Source organism: Mirounga leonina, unplaced genomic scaffold (genome assembly GCF_011800145.1).
Source record: "Mirounga leonina isolate KUSES-001 unplaced genomic scaffold, KU_Mleo_1.0 Mir_53, whole genome shotgun sequence".
Taxonomy (NCBI): domain Eukaryota; kingdom Metazoa; phylum Chordata; class Mammalia; order Carnivora; family Phocidae; genus Mirounga; species Mirounga leonina.
In genome coordinates this window covers 25,481,366-25,502,301 of record NW_023270807.1, presented here as the reverse complement: position 1 = coordinate 25,502,301, position 20,936 = coordinate 25,481,366, and the positions used below count along the sequence as shown (strand labels likewise).

The window sequence follows — 20,936 nt, the reverse complement described above, 5'->3', positions numbered from 1 at the left end:
GTCAAAGTTACAATAACATTTACCCCACACCCCCGAAATCCTATCTAAAACTGAAGAATCGGTCATCCAATGAGTAATTTTGAATGACAAAAGATCGGAGCAAAAACGCAACTCAAAAAATAACAAAATGGAGACTCAGATTGTTTATTAACCACCTTAACTATGTCACTATTCTTTGAGCTCAAAACATTCTGGCTCGTGGTATCAGTGATTAAGCTGAAGAATCTCTTTACATACTTTTGTGTGCAGACTTCCTTACTACTGACCATGCTTTAGATAATAAACTTGTTTCTCTGAATAAAGATATTTTAACATGAAGATATTAATATTCAGGCTGAATTTTTTTTAATTTCCAATCTCTTTATAAAAGTTTCCCTTTACTACATTTTATCTAAGTAACTTCACTAACAATGAAAAAAATCAGTGGACACAAGATTTAGTCTAACTTAAAAATATCTGCAATTACTTTTTAATAAAATGGTAAATAAGATGTACAAATGGCAATTTGAGGGATTTTTTTTTTTTTTTTAATTTTAACCCACTGTTAAGTAAACTAGAGAGCTCACTTAATCATGTTTAACATTCTTCTTTCTTCTTCAGGTTAGTAATTCATGGTATGTTTTTGAAAGGTTAAGATAAAAAGATTTAGGTATATTCTTTAATTAATTAAAGACTTTCTGCTGATTTTGTTAAGAGTGGCACCAACAATGCCAAAACTCATTTTAAGGTAGTACAATAAGTGATACAGCCAACTCTCTTACACCAGAGATTTAAGGTTGAAATTATAAAAATCACTTTCAATCCTTACAGGTCTTGAAAAAAGTCACCGCAACTACTCATTCCTCAGCAGCAGCACGTTTTTCTCTTCCTCTTGTGCCCTTCTACTGTGTATCAAACTATTGCTGCACATTAAGGAAACTTGACTTCATGTTTGTAATTCGCCATTCTTTACCCTAACTAGTAATGCCTGTGCTAGCTTTATCAAGTAAGTCCTCATTTCCCCAAAATGATGGGGAAAGAAACAGAAACAAGAAAACCTCCTGTCTTATGTCAAAACAAAACAAATGTTTTGGATTCATAAGCCAGCAAGAAAACTTTCAAACAATGTGGTATTTGTTTACAAGATAGAAATGGTCTATCTAGGCTTGGGGAAATTTTAGATGGGTCCATGTTTCAATGATACAGATCTTCCAGCCAACAAAATAAGTTTGAAAAATGCAAGTGCACAGTTTTCCTATTGCAAAGTTGTAAGAACTATTTTTTCCAAGTGGGTAATATGAATGTCTTTGAAATACTGAAGGAAAACTAGCAGTCGTTTCCCTTTACTTCCACTATCAGAGCTGTATTATGATTTCTTCAAAGCAAGTCTAAACTAGTTTCAATAAGACACTACTTAAAAACCTACACATTATGGCCATGGTTATGCTGTTAGCCCATATTCAAATCTGAGTATCTAATTATAAAGCACATATTTAAAAATTTCAAATTCTTATTTAATCAGGGAAGAGTTGTTTTATGATGAGAAAACTAAATATTTCATCATGCTTCCTTTCAAGCTTACTTTGGAAATGTCTCCTGAAACTTGACGTTCTGAAAAGCAAATCTCTAGTGCCATCTACAGTTATCGTAATAGTTTAGGATTTTATATAAAAGATATTGCAGTTAAATAAAATTCTGAAGTCATTTATAAAAATAATTTCCACATGTCCTAGGGAAAAATAGAACTAATTCACTTGAAAATAAAACTGATTTTGCAAAAATGTAAATATGGATCATTTTTAGGTCTGAAAGTTAGAAGTACTACAAATTTTATGAACCATATTGAGGGAAAAAAGTCCTATCACAAAGAGGGAATATGATTTTCTTTCCTTTTTGTATTATTCCTCATGGTTTAAAAAAGGGGGGAGAGAGGTGGGAGTATGAATCACATAGCTAACAGAATTATTCCATTTTCTGCTCTGGCCATGAATTTCTGATTACTAATAGGCAAAATCACTTACGGAAACGACTATAACCTGGATGTTAAATATTTCACTAAAAAAAAATAATGTTGTACGGAGTTTACCACTGGATCGGTTAAGTAAACCAGATAGGCATGAATCAGTTAAATAGAAGAGTTCAGAAATATTTGTTGTATTCTTTTACTGTTAACTGTTCATACACAAAGCTTAAAAATAAAAATTAGGTTTGTTATAAGACAAAAACTAAAATTCTAATCTTTTTGGCATAAGCCAAATATATTCTTAGAAAACTTCCAAGTTTCTTCAAAGTAAATCACAAAGGCAAGCAACATTTGAGAACTCCTGTTCTTAGCATATCTGTGTTATGATTACTAACAATGGACCTGTTACAAGATGGTTGTTCAGTTCTGGTAAGTGTGTGACAATCTATACCATATTACTGTGAATGTAGATTCACTCTTTTCTAAAATGATTCTATTCCATATAAACATTAAATCACTGTTTTTGTCACTAACAATCTAATATGCAGACAAAAATACATATCTGTCAAACTCTTAAAATCTTGAGAAAAAACAGAAATCTTTTATTCTGGAAAAAAATTTCCTTCTCAGAAAAAGATTTGTTTGAGTATAAAGCTATGAATCCATCCTGCTATGGAGATTTTGTTTGTTTCTAAACTTCATCCAATATACTAATCATCTACAGCTGGGCAAGAAACTGCAATACAAACTAAAAACATAAACACCTTCTGGAGCGGTAGGGAAACGCTAGAAACGGCAAGATAGGTAATATGAAAAGACCCACACTTCTTCCTTCCAAAATGCCAACTGGCTTATGTAAATATGTCCAAAGATCATTTTTTAAAAATGACTATTAAGTAGTCCGGTTTTGAAAATAATGAGTATACCTTTGTTACAAGGCTGAATGAGGAAAGTAAATGGAAGCAAGAACAAAAGCTTGATGTGTAAATTGTTAGAGTCCATACCTACTGTCTTTAGGATATGTACAGAAGTTGCTTATGGTCAAATATTTATTACATTTGGTGATGCCATGAAGTAATCTATATTTAAAAATGTAATTTCCAACTGAAGCGCAGGCAGGAAGCTAACTTCACTTGTAATACATGTAAAATGCTGAAGTTATAAAACAGTCCTTACAGATGCAAACCTGTCACAAGTGCCAGAAAATGTCATATTAACAAATAGCTTTCCATATGGCTAGTGCATGAAATGAATGAAAATTATCTCCAGATATACCCTTCCTAATAAATTCAAAATCTTACACATGGATTAAAATAGGAAAATTACATGCTGTATGTCAGGTACATTTTCTGAGTAAACTCAATGTATACAAGCACAATGTATCAAAAAAGTAGTGAAGGCTAGTTAATATGTAAAGAAAAAAACAATCAATTACTTACGCTTCTTTATTCACAAAATTGAAGTAATGTGAAATATTGCTTCCCAAATTGATCGTTTCCAGTGTCATTATATATTCATGTTAATTACATTGGGTAAATTCAAAATCCCTACATAGCTAATATTCTAAGTCATTTTCCACAATGAGGCAAAGAAACTCTAGGTTTTACAGAGTAGATACAGAAGGTGGCATGGCAGGGGGAACCATAATGGGACTTAAAATTTAATCTTCATTTTAGGAAAACAACTGATGTTGGTAAAGTGACCCATGGTTAAAAAGCCTAGGCAAACTCCTGAGGACCAGGCCATCAGAAGAGCAGCTTATGGGGCGCCTGGGTGGCTCAGTTGGTTAAGCAACTGCCTTCGGCTCAGGTCATGATCCTGGAGTCCCGGGATCGAGTCCCGCATCGGGCTCCCTGCTCAGCGAGGAGCCTGCTTCTCCCTCTGACCCTCCCCCCTCTCATGTACTCTCTCTCATTCTCGCTCTCCCAAATGAATAAGTAAATCTTTAAAAAAAAAAAAAAAAAAAAAAAGAGCAGCTTATCTGCAACAAAGCTACATGGTGATATACCTAACATGGCTTCCAACTCTAGGCTCAAGTTTCATTTTAGAAACTCATTCAAGTTAAGGTTCCTATTCTATTATTCTGACCACATGTCAGTGTAATGATTTTTAGAAGATTCTGGCAGAGAGAAAAGTGTTGGCTTAAAAGAACACTTAAAAGCACCACCCAGCCCTTAATTCTGAAAATTTAGCAGGCCCACTTTAGAATATCTGAATAAGCTGTTAGAAAAAACCAAAAAACTTAAAAAACAAAACAAAACAATTTTTTAAAACTGGAATATGTTGTTATGAAGAGTAACCACTGACATTTAAAAATAGGACATGGGCTGAATCATAAATGAAGACATAAAAGTTTGTTATGTCTTTGACATAACAGCTGACATAAAACTTTTTACAGAATAGCCCCACAAACTCCCACTGCCTCTCCCCAACCACCAGCTCCCACACAAAATAATTACACAACGTACTTTACTAAATTTTCCCTATCTAAGAAGTTTCACATTTTTATGTAATCTGATAGTACTGGGAAAAGTCATCCTAATATTTACTTTCATGAGTAAGGATAATATTACAATGTGCAAGTTATAATGTTCTTTTATCATGTCAGTGTTGACAGACGTTCCAACAGCAATCTCAACACTTGAACAGGACAATCTTGTACTGCAAACTCCACTTCATCTCCTGTTTTCCTTTTCTTAAAAAGCTAACAAATAAAAAATTCATGGGGAAGGGTCAGGCAGTGTCAAAAATCTATAAACACTGAATCCTAAAATCACTTAAAAGATTAGAATTCATAAGAAATCCTTCAAATCACTAAAACATTCAAAAAATAAATACAGCTTTTCTATTGTGTTACATACACAATTCACCTGGATAATTTAACAGTTGTTTTAGCTACCAAACTTCATTCCAAGGTTAAGTTTGATAGTTATGAAGTGGTGGTATTAAGTCATGGTAAGTGTGCTTCATTTACCCAAAAAAAAAAAAAAAGTCTTCGAAAGAAAAATAGAATTTCCATTATGACCTTTACACTTTATTACTAGTTCTTCTCAAGCCAAATAAAGTAATATATAACTTACAGACCCAAAGCAGTGTAACAATTTTCTGATTAGCAGCAAGCTTTTTTTCTCTTTCAGATGCAGTAACTAAATCACACTCTCTAACTGGTTACAATGACAAAAAAACATTTCAATATATACCAGCCATTGGTCAGGCTATGCTTTTTCAGATGTTCTGGGATGATATATTTATAAATTCAGTGGCTCCATCTTTCTATCATTTATCCAGGATTGATGATTCTTTTTGTTTCTGCAAAAGTCTTTGTATGTTAAATAATTTCTTTCTATAAAAAAGTTCTTACATAACCCCACCCTAAAAAGCAATTTCTCTTTAATGCACATGCCACACACACACACACACACACACACACACACACCTGTTGCCATGTGGTTTTTTGCAAAACCCACACTGCTTGCTGGGAGTCCACATGTATTTGCTTTCAAATGAAGAGCTATGATCTGAGCCTTCTCTTTTTATAGTAGCTATGTTGTCTGGAATGAACAATGGTGGCTCATCCAAAGAAAAACTTCTGCTGCTTCTTCTCTGGCGGGGCTGTAGGTTCTTCTCAGGTTTTTTTAGCTTCAGTTTATCTTCCTCCTTAAAAAGCTCTACACCACCTATATGTTCAAGCTCTTCCTTCACATGACTATTGGTTTTCATTGCTGCAGCCAGCTGCTGGGGCTTATGGCATTGTTTCTGGCTGGAATGTAATAAATGTCCAGTTTGTGCAGGATGATGGGGTTCTTTAGAGCAACCAGGGTGACCATGAGGCTTATCACTCAAAGAATGAGCTGAGGGTTTGGGAACCTGTACTAAATTTTGATCCTGTGATGTTTTTTTCAATGTAGAATGAGCTTGATTTTTCACAGATTTAACACCAGAATTGCAACTCTGAATTTTTGAATCTTTCTCAACTTGTTTTTTTCTCACTTTGACCGGCCTATGGAAATTTTGCTGAGATTCTGGTTCATCAACATTTCGTTTCACACTTTTGACATTAACTTTAGTTTTGTTATGCATTAATTCATGCTTTGCTGCGGCAATTTTTTTCAGAGTATCTGTGGTCATGTTTTGCTTAGAATGAATTATAGGTTTTATTTGTTTGGATTTTACGGTTTTTGACTCTAAGCAAGAAACACTACTTGACTGGCTGTTTCTATCATCCTGAAGGTTTGCTATTTCATGAGACTCCATTTTAAGACTTTCAACAATATTCACCTGTTCTGAATTTTGGTCAGGTGCATCACAAATAGCATTTTCTAAAATACTACTTTCTGGTTCAAAAGCATTAGTATCAACCATCTCTAAGTTTGAGTTATTAAATTCTGTGCTCTCCAACTGCTTATCATTAGACTCTGTGTCTTTACAATAACCCAATGGTTCTATTTCATTTCTTTGAAGGGAGTTCTTAGCTGTATCAGCAACTTCCATGGTATTCTTCAATTGCAAATTACATTTGTTCACTTCATTCACAGAACAAGACAAACCTACAAGGTTCTCTTCGGTCTTATTTGGATTTGCACAAGCAGCAGCATCAGAGAGAGAAGCAGAAGATGCAGGTTCCTCAGTAATTTGGTCATCTTCATGGGATAATTTTACTGTCTCATTTGATTCTTGTTCAACTTTCCCCTTTTCCCTCACTTCTTCAACAACAGTGCCATCTGTTTTATCTGCAACAGAATCATTCTGTTCTTCTTTATCTGAAAACTTAAACTGTGGGCTACTAACAGTCTTGACTTTACATTCCATCAGAGCTTCATTTTTCTTTTCTTCAATACTAACACAAGTCTCTGAAAGGAGTGAACAATTTAATTCATGAGATGTCACATTTGCTTCTCCCTGATTATTACACTTCTGCTTAGAATCTAATTCAGCTTCATCCTTCATTTCAAGACAAGATGACACTGAAGAATGACTTGAAGACATTGATACTTCTGGTACCACTTCAATTTGTCCAATATGTCGGCTGCTCCTTCTGCTCTCTTTATGGTACTCAGGTTTCGGTGACACAGAAACTTCTTTAATCGGACACCTTTCTGGATGTTTCACCCCTGCTTTAGGGGCAGACACAGTCTTCCCAGACGCCTTTTTTGTGCTATTTAAAGGTGCTGCATTTGAACGCTTGGCAATAGTGCTTTGTCGCAAACTTCTTACTTGTTCTATCACAAAGGAAAAAAATAAATAAAAATAACTTAGCTATTTTGCCATGTGTTTTTATTTCAATACAATTTACTTCTTTACTCTGAGTTATAAATTTGCTCATTTCAATGAAAATGTACTGAACAGTTACTCATGATGATGATTTTATATATATATACACACACACACACACACACACATATGTGTGTGTATATATATATATATATACATACCCATGTTAAGTTTTATATTTATCAAAGTTCTATAAATTTTGGCAGGAGAACAAACTACAAAATTCAAACTGTTATTATACTTTACTATAAAACAAGAATGTTTACATCAAGTTTCTTTTCTATAGTAAGTAAGCTGGGAGTAAAATAAGTAAAATGAGCTTCCTTCACATTAATGGCCATCATAAAGCAAGACTGTCATACAGTTTTAAACACCAAATGTCTTTTTTTTTAACATTAAATATCTTCAAATAAATAATACCAAACAAGTTCAGGTCCCAGCAAAATATGAACTAGACCACCTATCATAAACAGGATCTGTGTGAGTTTCAAAACACAGCCTCACAAGAACACAAACTCCTTTTTATGAATGTCCTTCACTTGTATCACCATTTTAGCATATAAGCTATTCCTAAGAAATGAAGCACATGCTAGAGTACTAAACACAGATAAAGAGAAATTACAATCAAAGAAATTTAAGCCAAGAAAATATATCATGAAAGAAAATGTGGAAAATATGAAAATAATTTAATAAAGGTTCCCACCTTTAACAATATTCCTAACAAAGAATCCACTATATAAGTTTCTCCTCTTTTCCCTATCTGGATAAACCCTCCAGGAGAACAAATGGAATGAAAAGAAACTAGAAGGAAAGAGAGCTACAGTAGATTCATTAATGAGAAAAACCCACAAACTGAAATACAAAATAAGCTATTTCCAAGCCTATGCACATCCAATGCCTCCGAATAAACTCTGCATGAAAACTGAACACTATCAATTACAAAAAAAAAAAAAAAAAAAGACTCCTTCCCTTCAATGCAAAACCCTCCTATGCACCAATACTTAAACACTTGCTTATTTGTCATATACCATTAAACTCTTAAGGAAGGTATCATGTGTCTTCATTTGTCTGTAACAGTCCTAGGTGACATGTACAATCCTGATGTGATTATTAATAGCACACTCTTTTACTTTCAAAGGTGTCCTAGTTTGAACAAAAAATTATTTGCTCATCCTAATCTTAGAGACTCTCTTTCTAATTCTCCCAGAACGTGGCACAGTATTTCATCATTAGATAAGTACCCAACAATTTTTAAAAAATTACTTAGTGTGGATTATTAACTATCACATGTCCAGATATATAACATTTTTAAGTAACTAAAAACTTAATGGTTCATTATCAATATCTGGATATTTTTATATACTTTAATAATATTTTTATATATTTTAAGCTTTGAAGACAGCCTGAAATAATTTACAGCTCTACTCTGTCTGCCTTGAAATAAAATAAATGAACTTTTAACACCCATTATCTAGGTTGTTGCTAAAAATGACAAATAAACAGCATATTCAACTATCAAGGTAATTAAGATGAAAAAAACATTTTCCAATAGTAACCGATTTATTGAGCCAAAGATCAAGCTCTAAATATAAACTGCCTTAGTTTGAATCCTGGCTGAAAAGGCCAAGCGTTAATCATTTGTCCATAATTTTCATCCTATTCTTTTCATTACTCAGAGTCACGAGTATTACCAAATAACAGATTTAAAAAGCTGATTAGAAATATAAATTGAGAGTAGGGAGACTGGGTGGCTCAGCTGGTTAAGCATCTACTTTTGGTTTTAGCTCAGGTCGTGATGTTTGGGTCGTGAGATCGAACCCTGCATCAAGCTCCACACTCAGCTCAGAGTCTACTTGAGATTCTTTTCCCTCCCTCTCCCGCCCCCTCTGCTCCTCCCTGCACTCACTCTATAATAAATAAAATCTTTAATCTATATATACACACACATATATATATATATACACACACATATATAAATATAAGTTGAGGAAAAGATGATAAAGTAAATACATGCATCTACCCCACACTAAAGCTATACAAAAGCATAAATCTAAAATGAAAGGAAGAACAGGAGAAAACAGTGACAATTCTGGAAGTCAAACAAGAGATGCTCAAGAAGTAACTGATGCAGGAGAGACCCCCCCAAAAAGACAAACCCTAACATGGCAGTGTCAGCAAGAACCAATACAATTAATACTTCAAAAGGGCTAGAAATTGGTGACCCCAGATGATTCTAAAGTGTGGATGAAGGCAGCGAGTTAAAATGAAGATGAGATGAAAGCTGTTTAAGAAGCACTTAGATCCCTAGCTCCCTCTCCTCCACTCCATCTGCCAGGCAACTGCCCTTTCTTGGTCCTAATCCAAGACTGGAGGCTTGCTCTCTGGAAGAGTATAAAACTGGGTTTCTAGACAGTTAAAAGTGGCAGTAAAGTACACTGAAATTTGTGACATTAAGTGAATTTATATATATTGAAAGCTGAGACACCCTGTCAGCTTTCCTGAAAGGTTCCCATAACATGCTACCAATCTAATGAGCCTAAGGGAATAAATAACCTCAATTCTAGCATCAGGGATTCCTTAAAAAACAAACAAACAACACAACCCCGCATGACCAGAGAACCATACAGTGAAGCTCACAGTAGACAAAACCCAACCCATCCTCTCTTTTAAGTGTTAACCTTTTAGTTTCATACAGTTTTAGTTCCCTACTCTTAAACACGAGCAAACTATCAGACATTTTAGAAAAGTCTCTTGACGTGAAAGATGGAGACAGATAAAGAGAGACAGACAGACAGACAACATGGAGAAAAAAGAAACTATAACTATGAAAGGAGATTAAAAAAACTTTTTAAAACACTTTTTAAAACGTAAGTACCTTATGAAAGATAGCAGAAGATATTGTGTCCATGAAACAAGACCACAGTGCTACAAAAGGACTATTCCCAAAACAAAAAAAAGACTACTCAGAAATTAGAAATGTAAAATTGATGGAAAAGTTGGAGGATAAACATGAAAAGACTTCACCAAATAGAGGAAAAAGACATAGAGGTACAAAGTAGGCAATATAAAGAAAATGGAAGGGCCAGTCCTTCCTACCTAACACTTGAGTAATGAGTTCCAGAAAGCAAGAGCTGAGAAAAAAAAACAGAGGAATTACCAATGAGATAATACAAAAAATTTTCCCAGAACTGAATAATACTTTTCAGACTAAAAGGACCTATGGAGTATCCAGAGCTCAATACTTAAAATACACTTATACCAAGATACATTATCAGAAATACCAAAATACTCGAGCTGAAGAGGAAGATTCCACAAACTTCCAGAAGAAAGTAAATAACATATCAAAAAAGAAAAAAAGGAATCAGAATAAACTTCTCAACAACACTGAAGTTAGAAGAAAATAGAGGAGCACTATTAAATTTCTGAGGGAAAATTATGTCCAACCTTGAATTCTATGTTCAACCAGACTATAATTCCAACATGAGACCAGATTAAATACATTTGCAGACACACAGTTTTAAAATAATGTATCTCTCCATGTTCCTTTTTCACGGCAAACTACTAGAAGTATCACCAAAATGAAGGAGTTATGCCAAAAAAAAAAAGGAAATAAGAACTACAACACCAAACAGAATCGTCAGAAGAATAGTAAAGGGAGATCCTTGGATAACAGCTATGCATCACGCTTATATAGGGCTAACAAACCAGTACACATGGAAGCAGATCAGAAAGCTCCAAGAGACTTCAATAAAATGAAAATGACACAGTATCTGATATGCACACATATTTTTAGGAAAGATTTAGACAACTACCAGAGTAGTTGAGGTGTTATTACTGAAATGTACACAGAAAACTGTGTGTACAAATGTACAAAACTATAAGCAAATGAACAAAAACAACTATTAAATCAGAAAGACAAAAAGTTGTATAGGAAAAGTAACCTTAGTTTATTAAATCAGTCATCTCGAACAGCACAGAGTCACAATAACATAAATAATTACTACTGATCTAACAAAATTACTTACTAGAAGGATGAGAAAATATACTTTTGTGAGATGAGGACAAGAAGACAAACACTAAATTCATCATCTAGAGTGGGAAATCAATAAATACGTACACATCAGAATAATCAGAAAGTAGCAATATACATATGTTACTTAGAGACATGGAAATAAATACCAAAAAATTTAGTAAAACCATCTGGGAAAGTTAATAATGATTTCCTCTGGGGAAAGGAAAATAGGCATTAGAAACTTACAGAATTAGTGAATCCTTCAAATTTTGTAAATATATAATTTCAACAAAAATTTTTTAAAAATTATACCAACAAATTGATATAACCTCAAAATTGATTATTATCAAAATGCTCAGACTAGCAAACATCATGAAAATACAGTCTCCGCTTAGCAAGTTTACAAACTATCACATCTGTCCCTATACCTTTGATTTTCTAGCTCAACCTCTCTGGAAGGATTACCTTGTGCCATTAAACGAGGTGATTTTCTTGGTGATCTCACTGAATTTTCTTCTACTTTGTCCCTCAAATTCCTGTTAGGTAAAATCAGTTCTTCTTCATCAATGGTATCATTGCCACTTTCTTTAACAACTCCTTCATCCATAATATCGTCAAGACCAACAACTAGAGAAAAAACAAAAACAAGAAAATTAATTTTTAAAAATATTGACTACCTTAAGTATTTAAAGGCAGTTACAGAAAACATTGTGAGACATTTTAATGCAATACTATACTACACAGTCTTGAAAATCTAGGTCTACTTCTATTATGTGGTATTGCCACTACCAAGCTCCCAATTCAGCTTTACAAACTTTTACCTTATGAGGTAACTAGTCAAAGAGTGTAGATTAGCTATAATTGTTCTTGATTTGACCTCCACTGTCACTCTCACTTATTATTCACTGTACCTCTGTGAACATCATAAACAACTATACCTGAAATACTCAATTATCCCAATTTTAGTTAAAGTAGTACAAAATTTTAATACCCTGAAAAGCTTGTGATTCTAAGTTCATGCTAGACTTAAAAGATTCAAGTTCGAAGTATAACTCTATTACTTAAAGATTTTATGCTACATGTGTAGAAAGTAATATAGGTACACCTTTAAGTGCTAGCAAAAAAAATATACACAGAGAGAAATGAAAAACATAACTTCCCCCTCTCCCAAATGCCAGGTAAAATAGTAGGTGTATAGCTATATAATTAAATTACCTTCTAGTCAGAGAGCATATCATTCAATGGGGAGGGGGAGATATGGAAAAGGATTGGGGGACATTGAAGAAAATATAAACACTGTATTTATTTATATTGTCATTGGGTTTATTTCTGTACATAACAAATTTATTTCACTTAACTAGCTGACATACAGCAATTCTAAATGTGCAGCTGTACGAAATCTTGTAAAAAGAATGTGATTATTTAGATCAGAAGGCCTGGATTCAAATCCCAGCTAAAACACTTAAATAAAACTTGACCAAGTCACTTAAGCTCTCTTTCAGTTTATCTCTAAAATGAGAATAACAATACCTGTCCTACCTACCTCACAGGGCTGTTGTGAGGATCAAGTGAGATGATGTATGAGAACTCACTTTGTAAACTTTAGAGCACTATACAAATGTTAGTTATTATCTTCATCCTAGGGGTTAGAAGGAACCTCAAGAAGTTATCTAGTCCTCATCTTTGTATCCAAGAAGAACTTCAATTAAAAGAGCTCAACAAGATAGTGGTCTATCCTAAAATTTAAAGAGAACAAAATTCTTTATAAATATACTTTCAAATGGTACAATCTTTTTGAAGAGCACTTTGACAACAAACAGAATAATGAAACTGCTTATATACTTTGACCAATAAATTATAAATAGAATAAATTATGGAAAAAAGCTGGCTAGAAAACACAGTGTGATCTTTGTTAGTAAAAAACAAAATGCATGTGTATGTACATTTAGACAAACAGAAAAAAGATTAGCAGGAAATAGATGAAAATTATAAGTTATTCTATAAAAGATAATATACTTCTTTCCTATTTTCCAGATTTCCTGCTATATGCATGTATTACTCTCAAAAATAGTCTATGCTTCAATCACTATCCTACGCACTAAAAGCTTAAAGAATATACTTCAGGAAAATTCATCAGGACTCACTGAAGATATAATTAGGGGAGAAATGGGTGGAAAGTTCATTTAGAAGGCTATTTCACCATGATGAAATACTTATGCTGTCACACATTCACACACATTCTCAAAAAATTTTAATATTCATTTAAAAAAGTAAAATTTAAGACTACTTTTCATCCCAATTTTATATAAAAGCACATATACAATATATGCATTACAAATATGCATAGATAGAAATAGGAAAAAAAAGCACTGGAGTGTTATCAGTGATTATCTCTAGTGGTAAGGTAGATAAGGAATTTAAGTTTTTTTACGTCATTGTTATACTGTCTCTGTGTTTTCCAACTTTTTTTACAATCACAATGTATTTTGTACTGTAATCAAGAGAAAAAGGAAAAAGTCAAGAGTATGAAAATAATCCAGGAGAAGGGCAATTAAAGCCTGGTTAATAGTGTTTATTGGCAGGGAGTGAAAAGGTATGTTCTAGATTTTAGGGCTATATTGCAAAGCAAAAATCAATGGGATTTAGCAAGCCAAATCCAAAGGTCGATTATTAGGTTTTTATCTTACTCCCTTTCCTCCTGACATAGATGACCCATCTCTCCTTCCTGAATCCCTTTCTCCTCACTTAGCTTTTAAACATCACACATCTTCCTATCTCTCTAGCTATTTTTCAATATCCTTTTATAGAGCTTCCTCTTCTTGCAGAGGTCTACACATTGGAGAACTTAAGGGTTCAGTCCTCCTATCTCTCTTCTTTATCTACACTCAAACCTCCCTAAGTGATCTCATCCAGTACAACCTATACTTGGATGACTCCCAAAATTATCTTCTCCAGCCCCAAGCTTACATTTGACCTCTGGAAGAGTATAATTTGACATCTCCACTAGGTCTAACACGTATCTCAAGCTTAACACACTGAAAATAAACACTGCTTCTACCCATTCCTCCTCAATAAAACTGTCCCTCCTAAGGTATTCCTGGTAATGGAACCACCATTCACCCAGCTGTTCAAACCCAAAACTCTAGAACTATCTTTAGTTCCTCTCTCCTCATATACCACATTCAAGTGATCAGCACATCCTGCTAGTTCTATCTATAAAACACTCGGGGTACCTGGGTGGCTCAGTCAGTTAAGCAGGCCAGCTCTTGATCTCGGCTCAGATCATGATCTCAGGGTCCTGGGATGGAGCCCTTCCTTGGGCTCTGCTTGAGGATTCTCTCTCTCCCTTTACCCTTCCCCCCAGCTCGTGCACACACACACTCCATCCTCTAAAATAAATAAATCTTGGAGTGCCTGGGTGGCTCAGTTGGTGAAGCATCTGCCTTCAGCTCAGGTCATGATCCCAGGGTCCTAGGATCAAGCCTCCCTCTCCCGCTCCCCCTGCTTGTGCTCTCTGTCAAATAAATAAAATCTTTTAAAAAAAAATAAAAATAAGATAAAATCTTTAAAAAAATAAATAAAACCTATCATTCATCTGATCATTTACCACCTCCACAGCTAACATTCTACTCCAAATTACCACCACCTCTTACCAAAACTATACCATAATAGCATCCCAGGTTCTTCTGACACACCCCCTACACACATACACAGTTTACTCCCCACACAGTCATCACTGTGATCCTTCTAAAATATGAAGTCCTATCTTGTTACCATTCTTCTGTGGCCTCAAATTCTTCAATAAAATGGAGAAAATACTAGTGGGTCAGAGGGCTACAGTGATGATTAAACTAATATGTTTAAAAGGCTTGGAACCGTATCTAGCACTTAGAAAGCCCTACATTTCCTGTTAACTTCTGTTTCAGTCTTCCCCGCCCATGTACCCACCATCAAAAATTATGTATTCCTTCTCCCTCACTGCTTTTCCTCAACTCCTCCTAAAACAAATCATATTTTAAAAAGTATCTGAAACTTTTCTTCTAATCCATTCATCTGATTAAAGTAATTCACAATGCAGAATGAATACTCTGGGGCAAAACCTTCCCAAATAGGTATTTGTGTTTTAAAGAGTTTAATCCAACTGGTTCTGCTAAGAAAATGAATAGAAGTAAAGGAGAATCTGGGCTCTTTTCAGAACCCTGCCTATTCTCAGGGACCTCCCACATCTCCCGCTCCTTCTGCCACAAGGCTAACCAAGATTCAGTATTTGATGTCCAACTTTTTGAATTCACTAAAATGCGAACTTTGAGTTACCAAAAGAATGCAATGGCCCAGATTCTTTAGGAGACAAGTGTATGGTCATGGCATACAGAAAAAAACAATATACTTTTTCCTCCCTCCCAGATTCCAGAATTAGATGTCAGTCTCATTTTGAAATTTTGGCATAAAATCTATGATCATACTCAGAAATCCTTGAGCTTGAGTTTAGATCACATTAAAATTCCTCCCATCCCTATCCACAAATGGGCCTAATTAAATCTGCTGAGTTCTGGCGCCAGTCAAGTCTATGTGACGTCCTCCCAACACTAATATTCCAGACTATTTCCAATCTATCTTTTTGGGAAGAGGAGGTAAATGAGATAAAGAAAATAAAACCAAACGATTTGGAGTTAAACTAACTGAATTTCTCAACAACTAGGATTAGTTTAAATCACTTTAATACCATATAAAAGAAAAAAACCACAAGTACAATAGGAAATTCTTCACATTTGACATGCCTTAATTCACACTGGCAGTACAAAGGCCAAACTTAACTGCTTTTATTTCCTCAACTACAATTATTTCCTCTGTTATAAAAGTTGGCATTAAGTATCAGACTTGAGATAAACCTAAAGAGCATGATGTTGAGCATTCCAATAAAGGTTAGATATCTATTTACAGGACTTGTGTTTGAAGTAGAAAAAGAAATTATATGGTTATATTCTCCTAACAGAGGCACCACAACTTTTTCCTCTAATATTGCAGAATACCACCCAGCCTCTACTTAAACTCCCTTCAATGAGAGTTCTTTCCTTTATGGATGATTCATCCATTCATTCCTAGAAGAAGCTGTGGCATGATATACATCAAGTTGTATGTTACATAAAATAAACCATTTTGGGTGAATTTATCACTTTAGATATTAGATGTTCCTAATTTGAAAATATAAATATTGCTACTATGCACATGTATCTTTTTTTTCCTCTTCAATTCCTTCTCTACAATAAACTTTAAAACATAGGTTTACTGAGTCAAAGAATGAAAATATACATATTTTACTATTTTATATATCTCATCATATGTCTTTCCATAAAGATTATAAAGAACTGTGCAGAGAGCGTGTTAATAAGAACTCACTGGCATTGAGTTTCAGATTTTTAAAAGAAACAGTTACTAAAAAACCTTGAACGCTTCAGATGTGTATACTGACTTTTTGTATTTCTTTAGCTCTGCCTACTCCCCCACTCAGGTGTTAAGGTGTTTTTCTCTCCAATGTATACGAGTATTTTTTTGTGTGTGTAAGAATATATATATATATATATATATATTTAAATATTTTATTTATTTATTGGACAGAGACAGCGAGAGCAGGAACACAAGCAGGGGGAGTGGGAGAGGGAGAAGCAGGCTTCCCGCTGAGCAGGGAGCCCGATGTGGGACTCAATCCCAGGACTCTGGGATCATGACCTGAGCCGAAGGCAGCCGCTTAACGACTGATCCACCCAGGCGCCCTGTATAAGAATATTTTATGTAATATCTATGTTACCTATCTGACACAAGTATTTTCCCTTGTTTACCTTATTTTAGTATTATTTGGTGTCAATCTAAGCTAATTTTTCTTCAGAATGTCATCTTCAGTTACTCCAATACCATCAAATTATCCATCCTTTCTGCTATAATTTAACAAATTTATAAAGTTTTATACTTAATTGTGCACAAATACTTCAACTTCTGCCAAACTCAACTTCATACTTTGGGTAAAACTTATCACTATGTCTTGGAAAGGGGATTTTCTATCAAATAAGTATAAAAGAAAGACACTGGGTTAAAGCAAATTAGAACCATTTTTTTCACCACAGATCTTCAGTTTTCAATATGCTAAACAGGCATCATATGAGGGAAAGAACCGCATGTGGTATAACTGTCTTCCAAGCTTTATATTCAGATACACACCCAAAAAACATACACCAAAACACTAATAATGGTTATTTCAGAGATTTTTCCCTTTCTTCTTTTTCATTTTCTAATCCATTTCACAAAAAAATAGTTCTAGAAAAAGAAACTAGAAAGATACACACTAAACAAGTATTACTGGTGCCTCTTTCTTTTTCTTTTTTATCAAAGTTATACATGCATATGGTTTTAAAGAGTTGTCTCTAGTTTTATAAAGTTTGTTAAGAGAAACATTAATGCCCAGGAACCACTTCTCCACTTCCCCCACTAACTTCAATGATCTCACTGGGAAAATGAAGACATTGAACCCTTCATTGAAAGGTTGCTGTGAAAACTGAATTGACTAATACATAACTTCTAATACTGCGCTTGGTATGCAAATAATAAGATCTTAAATGGTAGCAGTTATTAATATATCTTGGCAGATTTTTCCAAATAACTTTCTGTAGCCCTAAGTGGCCTGTATCTGGCTCCTTCTCAACTGTCTAAATAATTTCTCTTATTTTTTTAAATAATTTCTCTTATTGCCAAGATCATTCTATCAAGCTAATGTAAAAGTGAGATGGTAATCATTCCCTAAAAATTTAACATTTTAATTCCATCCTAGAATACTATAAATTACTTACCTTTCAATTAATTCCTTTAAAAACATTTACTGAGTACTACTATATGTCACATGTTGGCCTCGATTATTCTAGATCCCAATGATACAGAATACTTAAGATGAGATGACCTGGTTTCTTCAATAAATGGGTACCAAGAAAGGAGGTTGGGGGGGGGGACTTATAAAGACTGATATATACTTATATACCAACCAAATGAATATATTGACCTTATTTCAATTCCAATTCAAACTTAAAAAAAAATTTAGGGAACTGGGTTAAAACTGAAAGCTGACAGACTGCACATTTGAAAATGTTAAGAACTATCTTTAAATGTTTTAGACTGGATAACATTATTTTGGCTATTTTTTTAAATAAAGAATTCTCATATTTTATTTATTTATTTTTAAGATTTTATTTATCTGAGAAAGAAAGAGCACAAGTCGGCGGGGGAGCAGAGGGAGAAGGAGAAGCAGGCTCCCCACCGAGCAGGGAGCCCGAGGCGGGGCTCCATCCCAGGACCCCGGGATCACGACCTGAGCCGAAGGCAGACGCTTAACCGACTGAGCCACCCAGGCGCCCCAAGAATTCTTTATTTTAAAGATACATGCTGAAATCTTTACAGATGAAATTATATGACTTCTGGGCTGTGCTTCAAATAATCTTGTGGTGGGAGGTAGGTAAGGAGGAGTGAGTAGGGTATAAATGAAATAAAACCAACTATTAACTGTTTAAGCTAAGTAATAGGTACACGTAGGTTCATTACACTATTCTCACTGCTTTGTTTGATGTTTTCCATAAAATACAAAATTTTTAGGGCACCTGGGTGGCTCAGTCGCTTAAGCGTCTGCCTTCAGCTCAGGTCATGACCCCAGGGTCCTGGGATCGAGTCCCACATCGGGCTCCTTGCTCAGCCGGGGCCTGCTTCTCCCTCTCCCTCTGCCTGCCGCTCCCCCTGCTTGTGCTCTCTTTGTCAAATAAATAAATAAAATATTTAAAAAAAAAAAATTTTTTTTAACTGTTTCCATGAAGCTTCAGCTTCATTTTAATGAGGGTGAGACAAGCATACACCATGTTAGATTATAAGTCTTCACACTTCAAAGGAAAAAGTAATACAGAGTGTGGAGAGGGGAACAAAGTATGGTTTGTAATTTTAAACAGAATAGCCAGGGAAAGCCAGGGATACTTGTAATGGCTGTTTACTGCACAACAGCTTCAGGCCCAAAGGGAAAGTGAAGACTGACATCCAGGCCTCTGTCTGCTCTCTTAGAAGGGCACAGGAGAAAAGGATGCCTTTTTCTAATTCCCAAAAAGACACTGTATAGTCTAGAAGGGGTCTGGGGATGACAATGCTGAGATGACTCTGCAGCAAAAACCTGAGCAAGTTGAGGCAACAGCTATCTAGAAGCATATTCAAATACCTAGACTCTGAAGAAGGAACATGCCTAGGATGTCAGAATAGATTCGGGGGCAGGTCTGTGTGGCTAGATTAGGGAAAGTGAGGAGAATAAGAGATAAAATTGCAGAGGTATCAGGGGAAACTAAGAAGGGTCTAGACTACAAGGACTTTAGTTTTTTTCTTTGTGTGAAACACAAAGTTACCAGAGCACTGCACCTGGGTGGCTCAATCGGTTAAACGTCTGCCTGTGGCACAGGTCGTGATCCCAGGGTCCTGGAATCAAGTACCGCATCAGGCTCCTTGCTCAGCAGGGAGCCTGCTTCTCCCTGTGTCTGCCACTCCCCCTGCTTGGGCCTGCTTGCTCATGCATGCGCTCTCTCTCCACAACAAATACAATCTTTGGGGAAAAAAAACGCACATAACAAATTTTCACATGGATTATTAGCTCCATCCCATGCTTCTAAAAACAAGCGCAGAGAAGAAAGCACTTGGCCACCCACTAGCTAACTCTGGAAAAAAGTTCAGTGACCAGGTAAACACTGTTAATATAAGCCTAAGTGTTTAGGGAATACTGGGAGTACTTAGTTGCTTAGGGATTGCTTCTGGATATCTAAATTTCATTTTTTATTTCTTAGTTTTTTTCTTTTTTGGTGGGACAGCACATGGGGAAATCTGTGTTTCACTGTTCATTTACGTATTCTACCAATTATAGACTCTCCTGGGTGAAAAATTAAATATGAATGTAATCATGTAATCACAATCCAAGGGGATAGTAGAGCTATTTTTTAACAGTGGATTACTTTAATCTGACAAAAGGATTGACTAATCACCACTTAAATTAATGCATACTTTTCATTTGCTATTTCTCTACATGGAATGTACTTCACTTACCCAGGAACCCAGGATCTTCAAAGGCTGGCCACTACAAGGCTCTAAGAATGCTGCTATTTTAATGTCACCTCCACAGAGAGACCTCCTCTGACCAGCCCAACTCAAATAAACCATGCCCTCCAGCACCAAACAACCAGACATTCTCTATCGCCTACATTTTTGTAAGCTCCCTGAGGACAGGGGCTTTATTTGTCTCAAACAAAACTGTACCCTCCAGCATTGAAAACAGTCTGGTACCTGATGGGTATGCAATAAATATGTGTTAAATGAACAAACAGTACCAACCATTTTTATGCCAAAACAAATCATTATACTTCACACTGTGGACTAGGCCAGAAGCTCCTGAAGTCCGGAATGCTATTTAATGAGAATGATTCCATAAAACAAAAATCGTTTGAAAAAAATGCGATATAACCATCTTGTAATATGGATCTTACCATTATTTACTGAGTTTCCCATTTTAGTGAATCAGAACTCAGTTATGCACTTTGTTCTATAACACTTGGTTCGCTTTATTCAAATACAAGAGAAAACCAAAGGCAAATGAGGCCAAGAAAAAAGTTCGTAAAGGATTACATATTTTTCAGTAGTTAAGACTTAATATCT

General features: G+C 35.0%; 1 protein-coding gene across 6 annotated transcripts in view; it reads right to left on the bottom strand.

The window, feature by feature from the left end:
- PHF3 (PHD finger protein 3) overlaps window positions 1-20,936 on the bottom strand; it is an 85,174-nt gene that overhangs the window by 30,227 nt on the left and 34,011 nt on the right. For 3 of the 6 annotated variants that reach the window (XM_034991466.1, XM_034991469.1, XM_034991467.1), the window contains 2 exons: window positions 11,691-11,852; window positions 5,379-7,161 (listed from right to left, as the gene is read on the bottom strand). In XM_034991466.1, the coding sequence (XP_034847357.1) occupies window positions 5,379-7,161; window positions 11,691-11,852 (1,945 nt within the window). Of the gene's footprint in view, window positions 1-2,946; window positions 3,765-5,378; window positions 7,162-11,690; window positions 11,853-12,768; window positions 13,164-20,936 lie in introns of those variants that run through there. The other 3 variants (XM_034991470.1, XM_034991471.1, XM_034991472.1) reach the window with 3 other exon arrangements.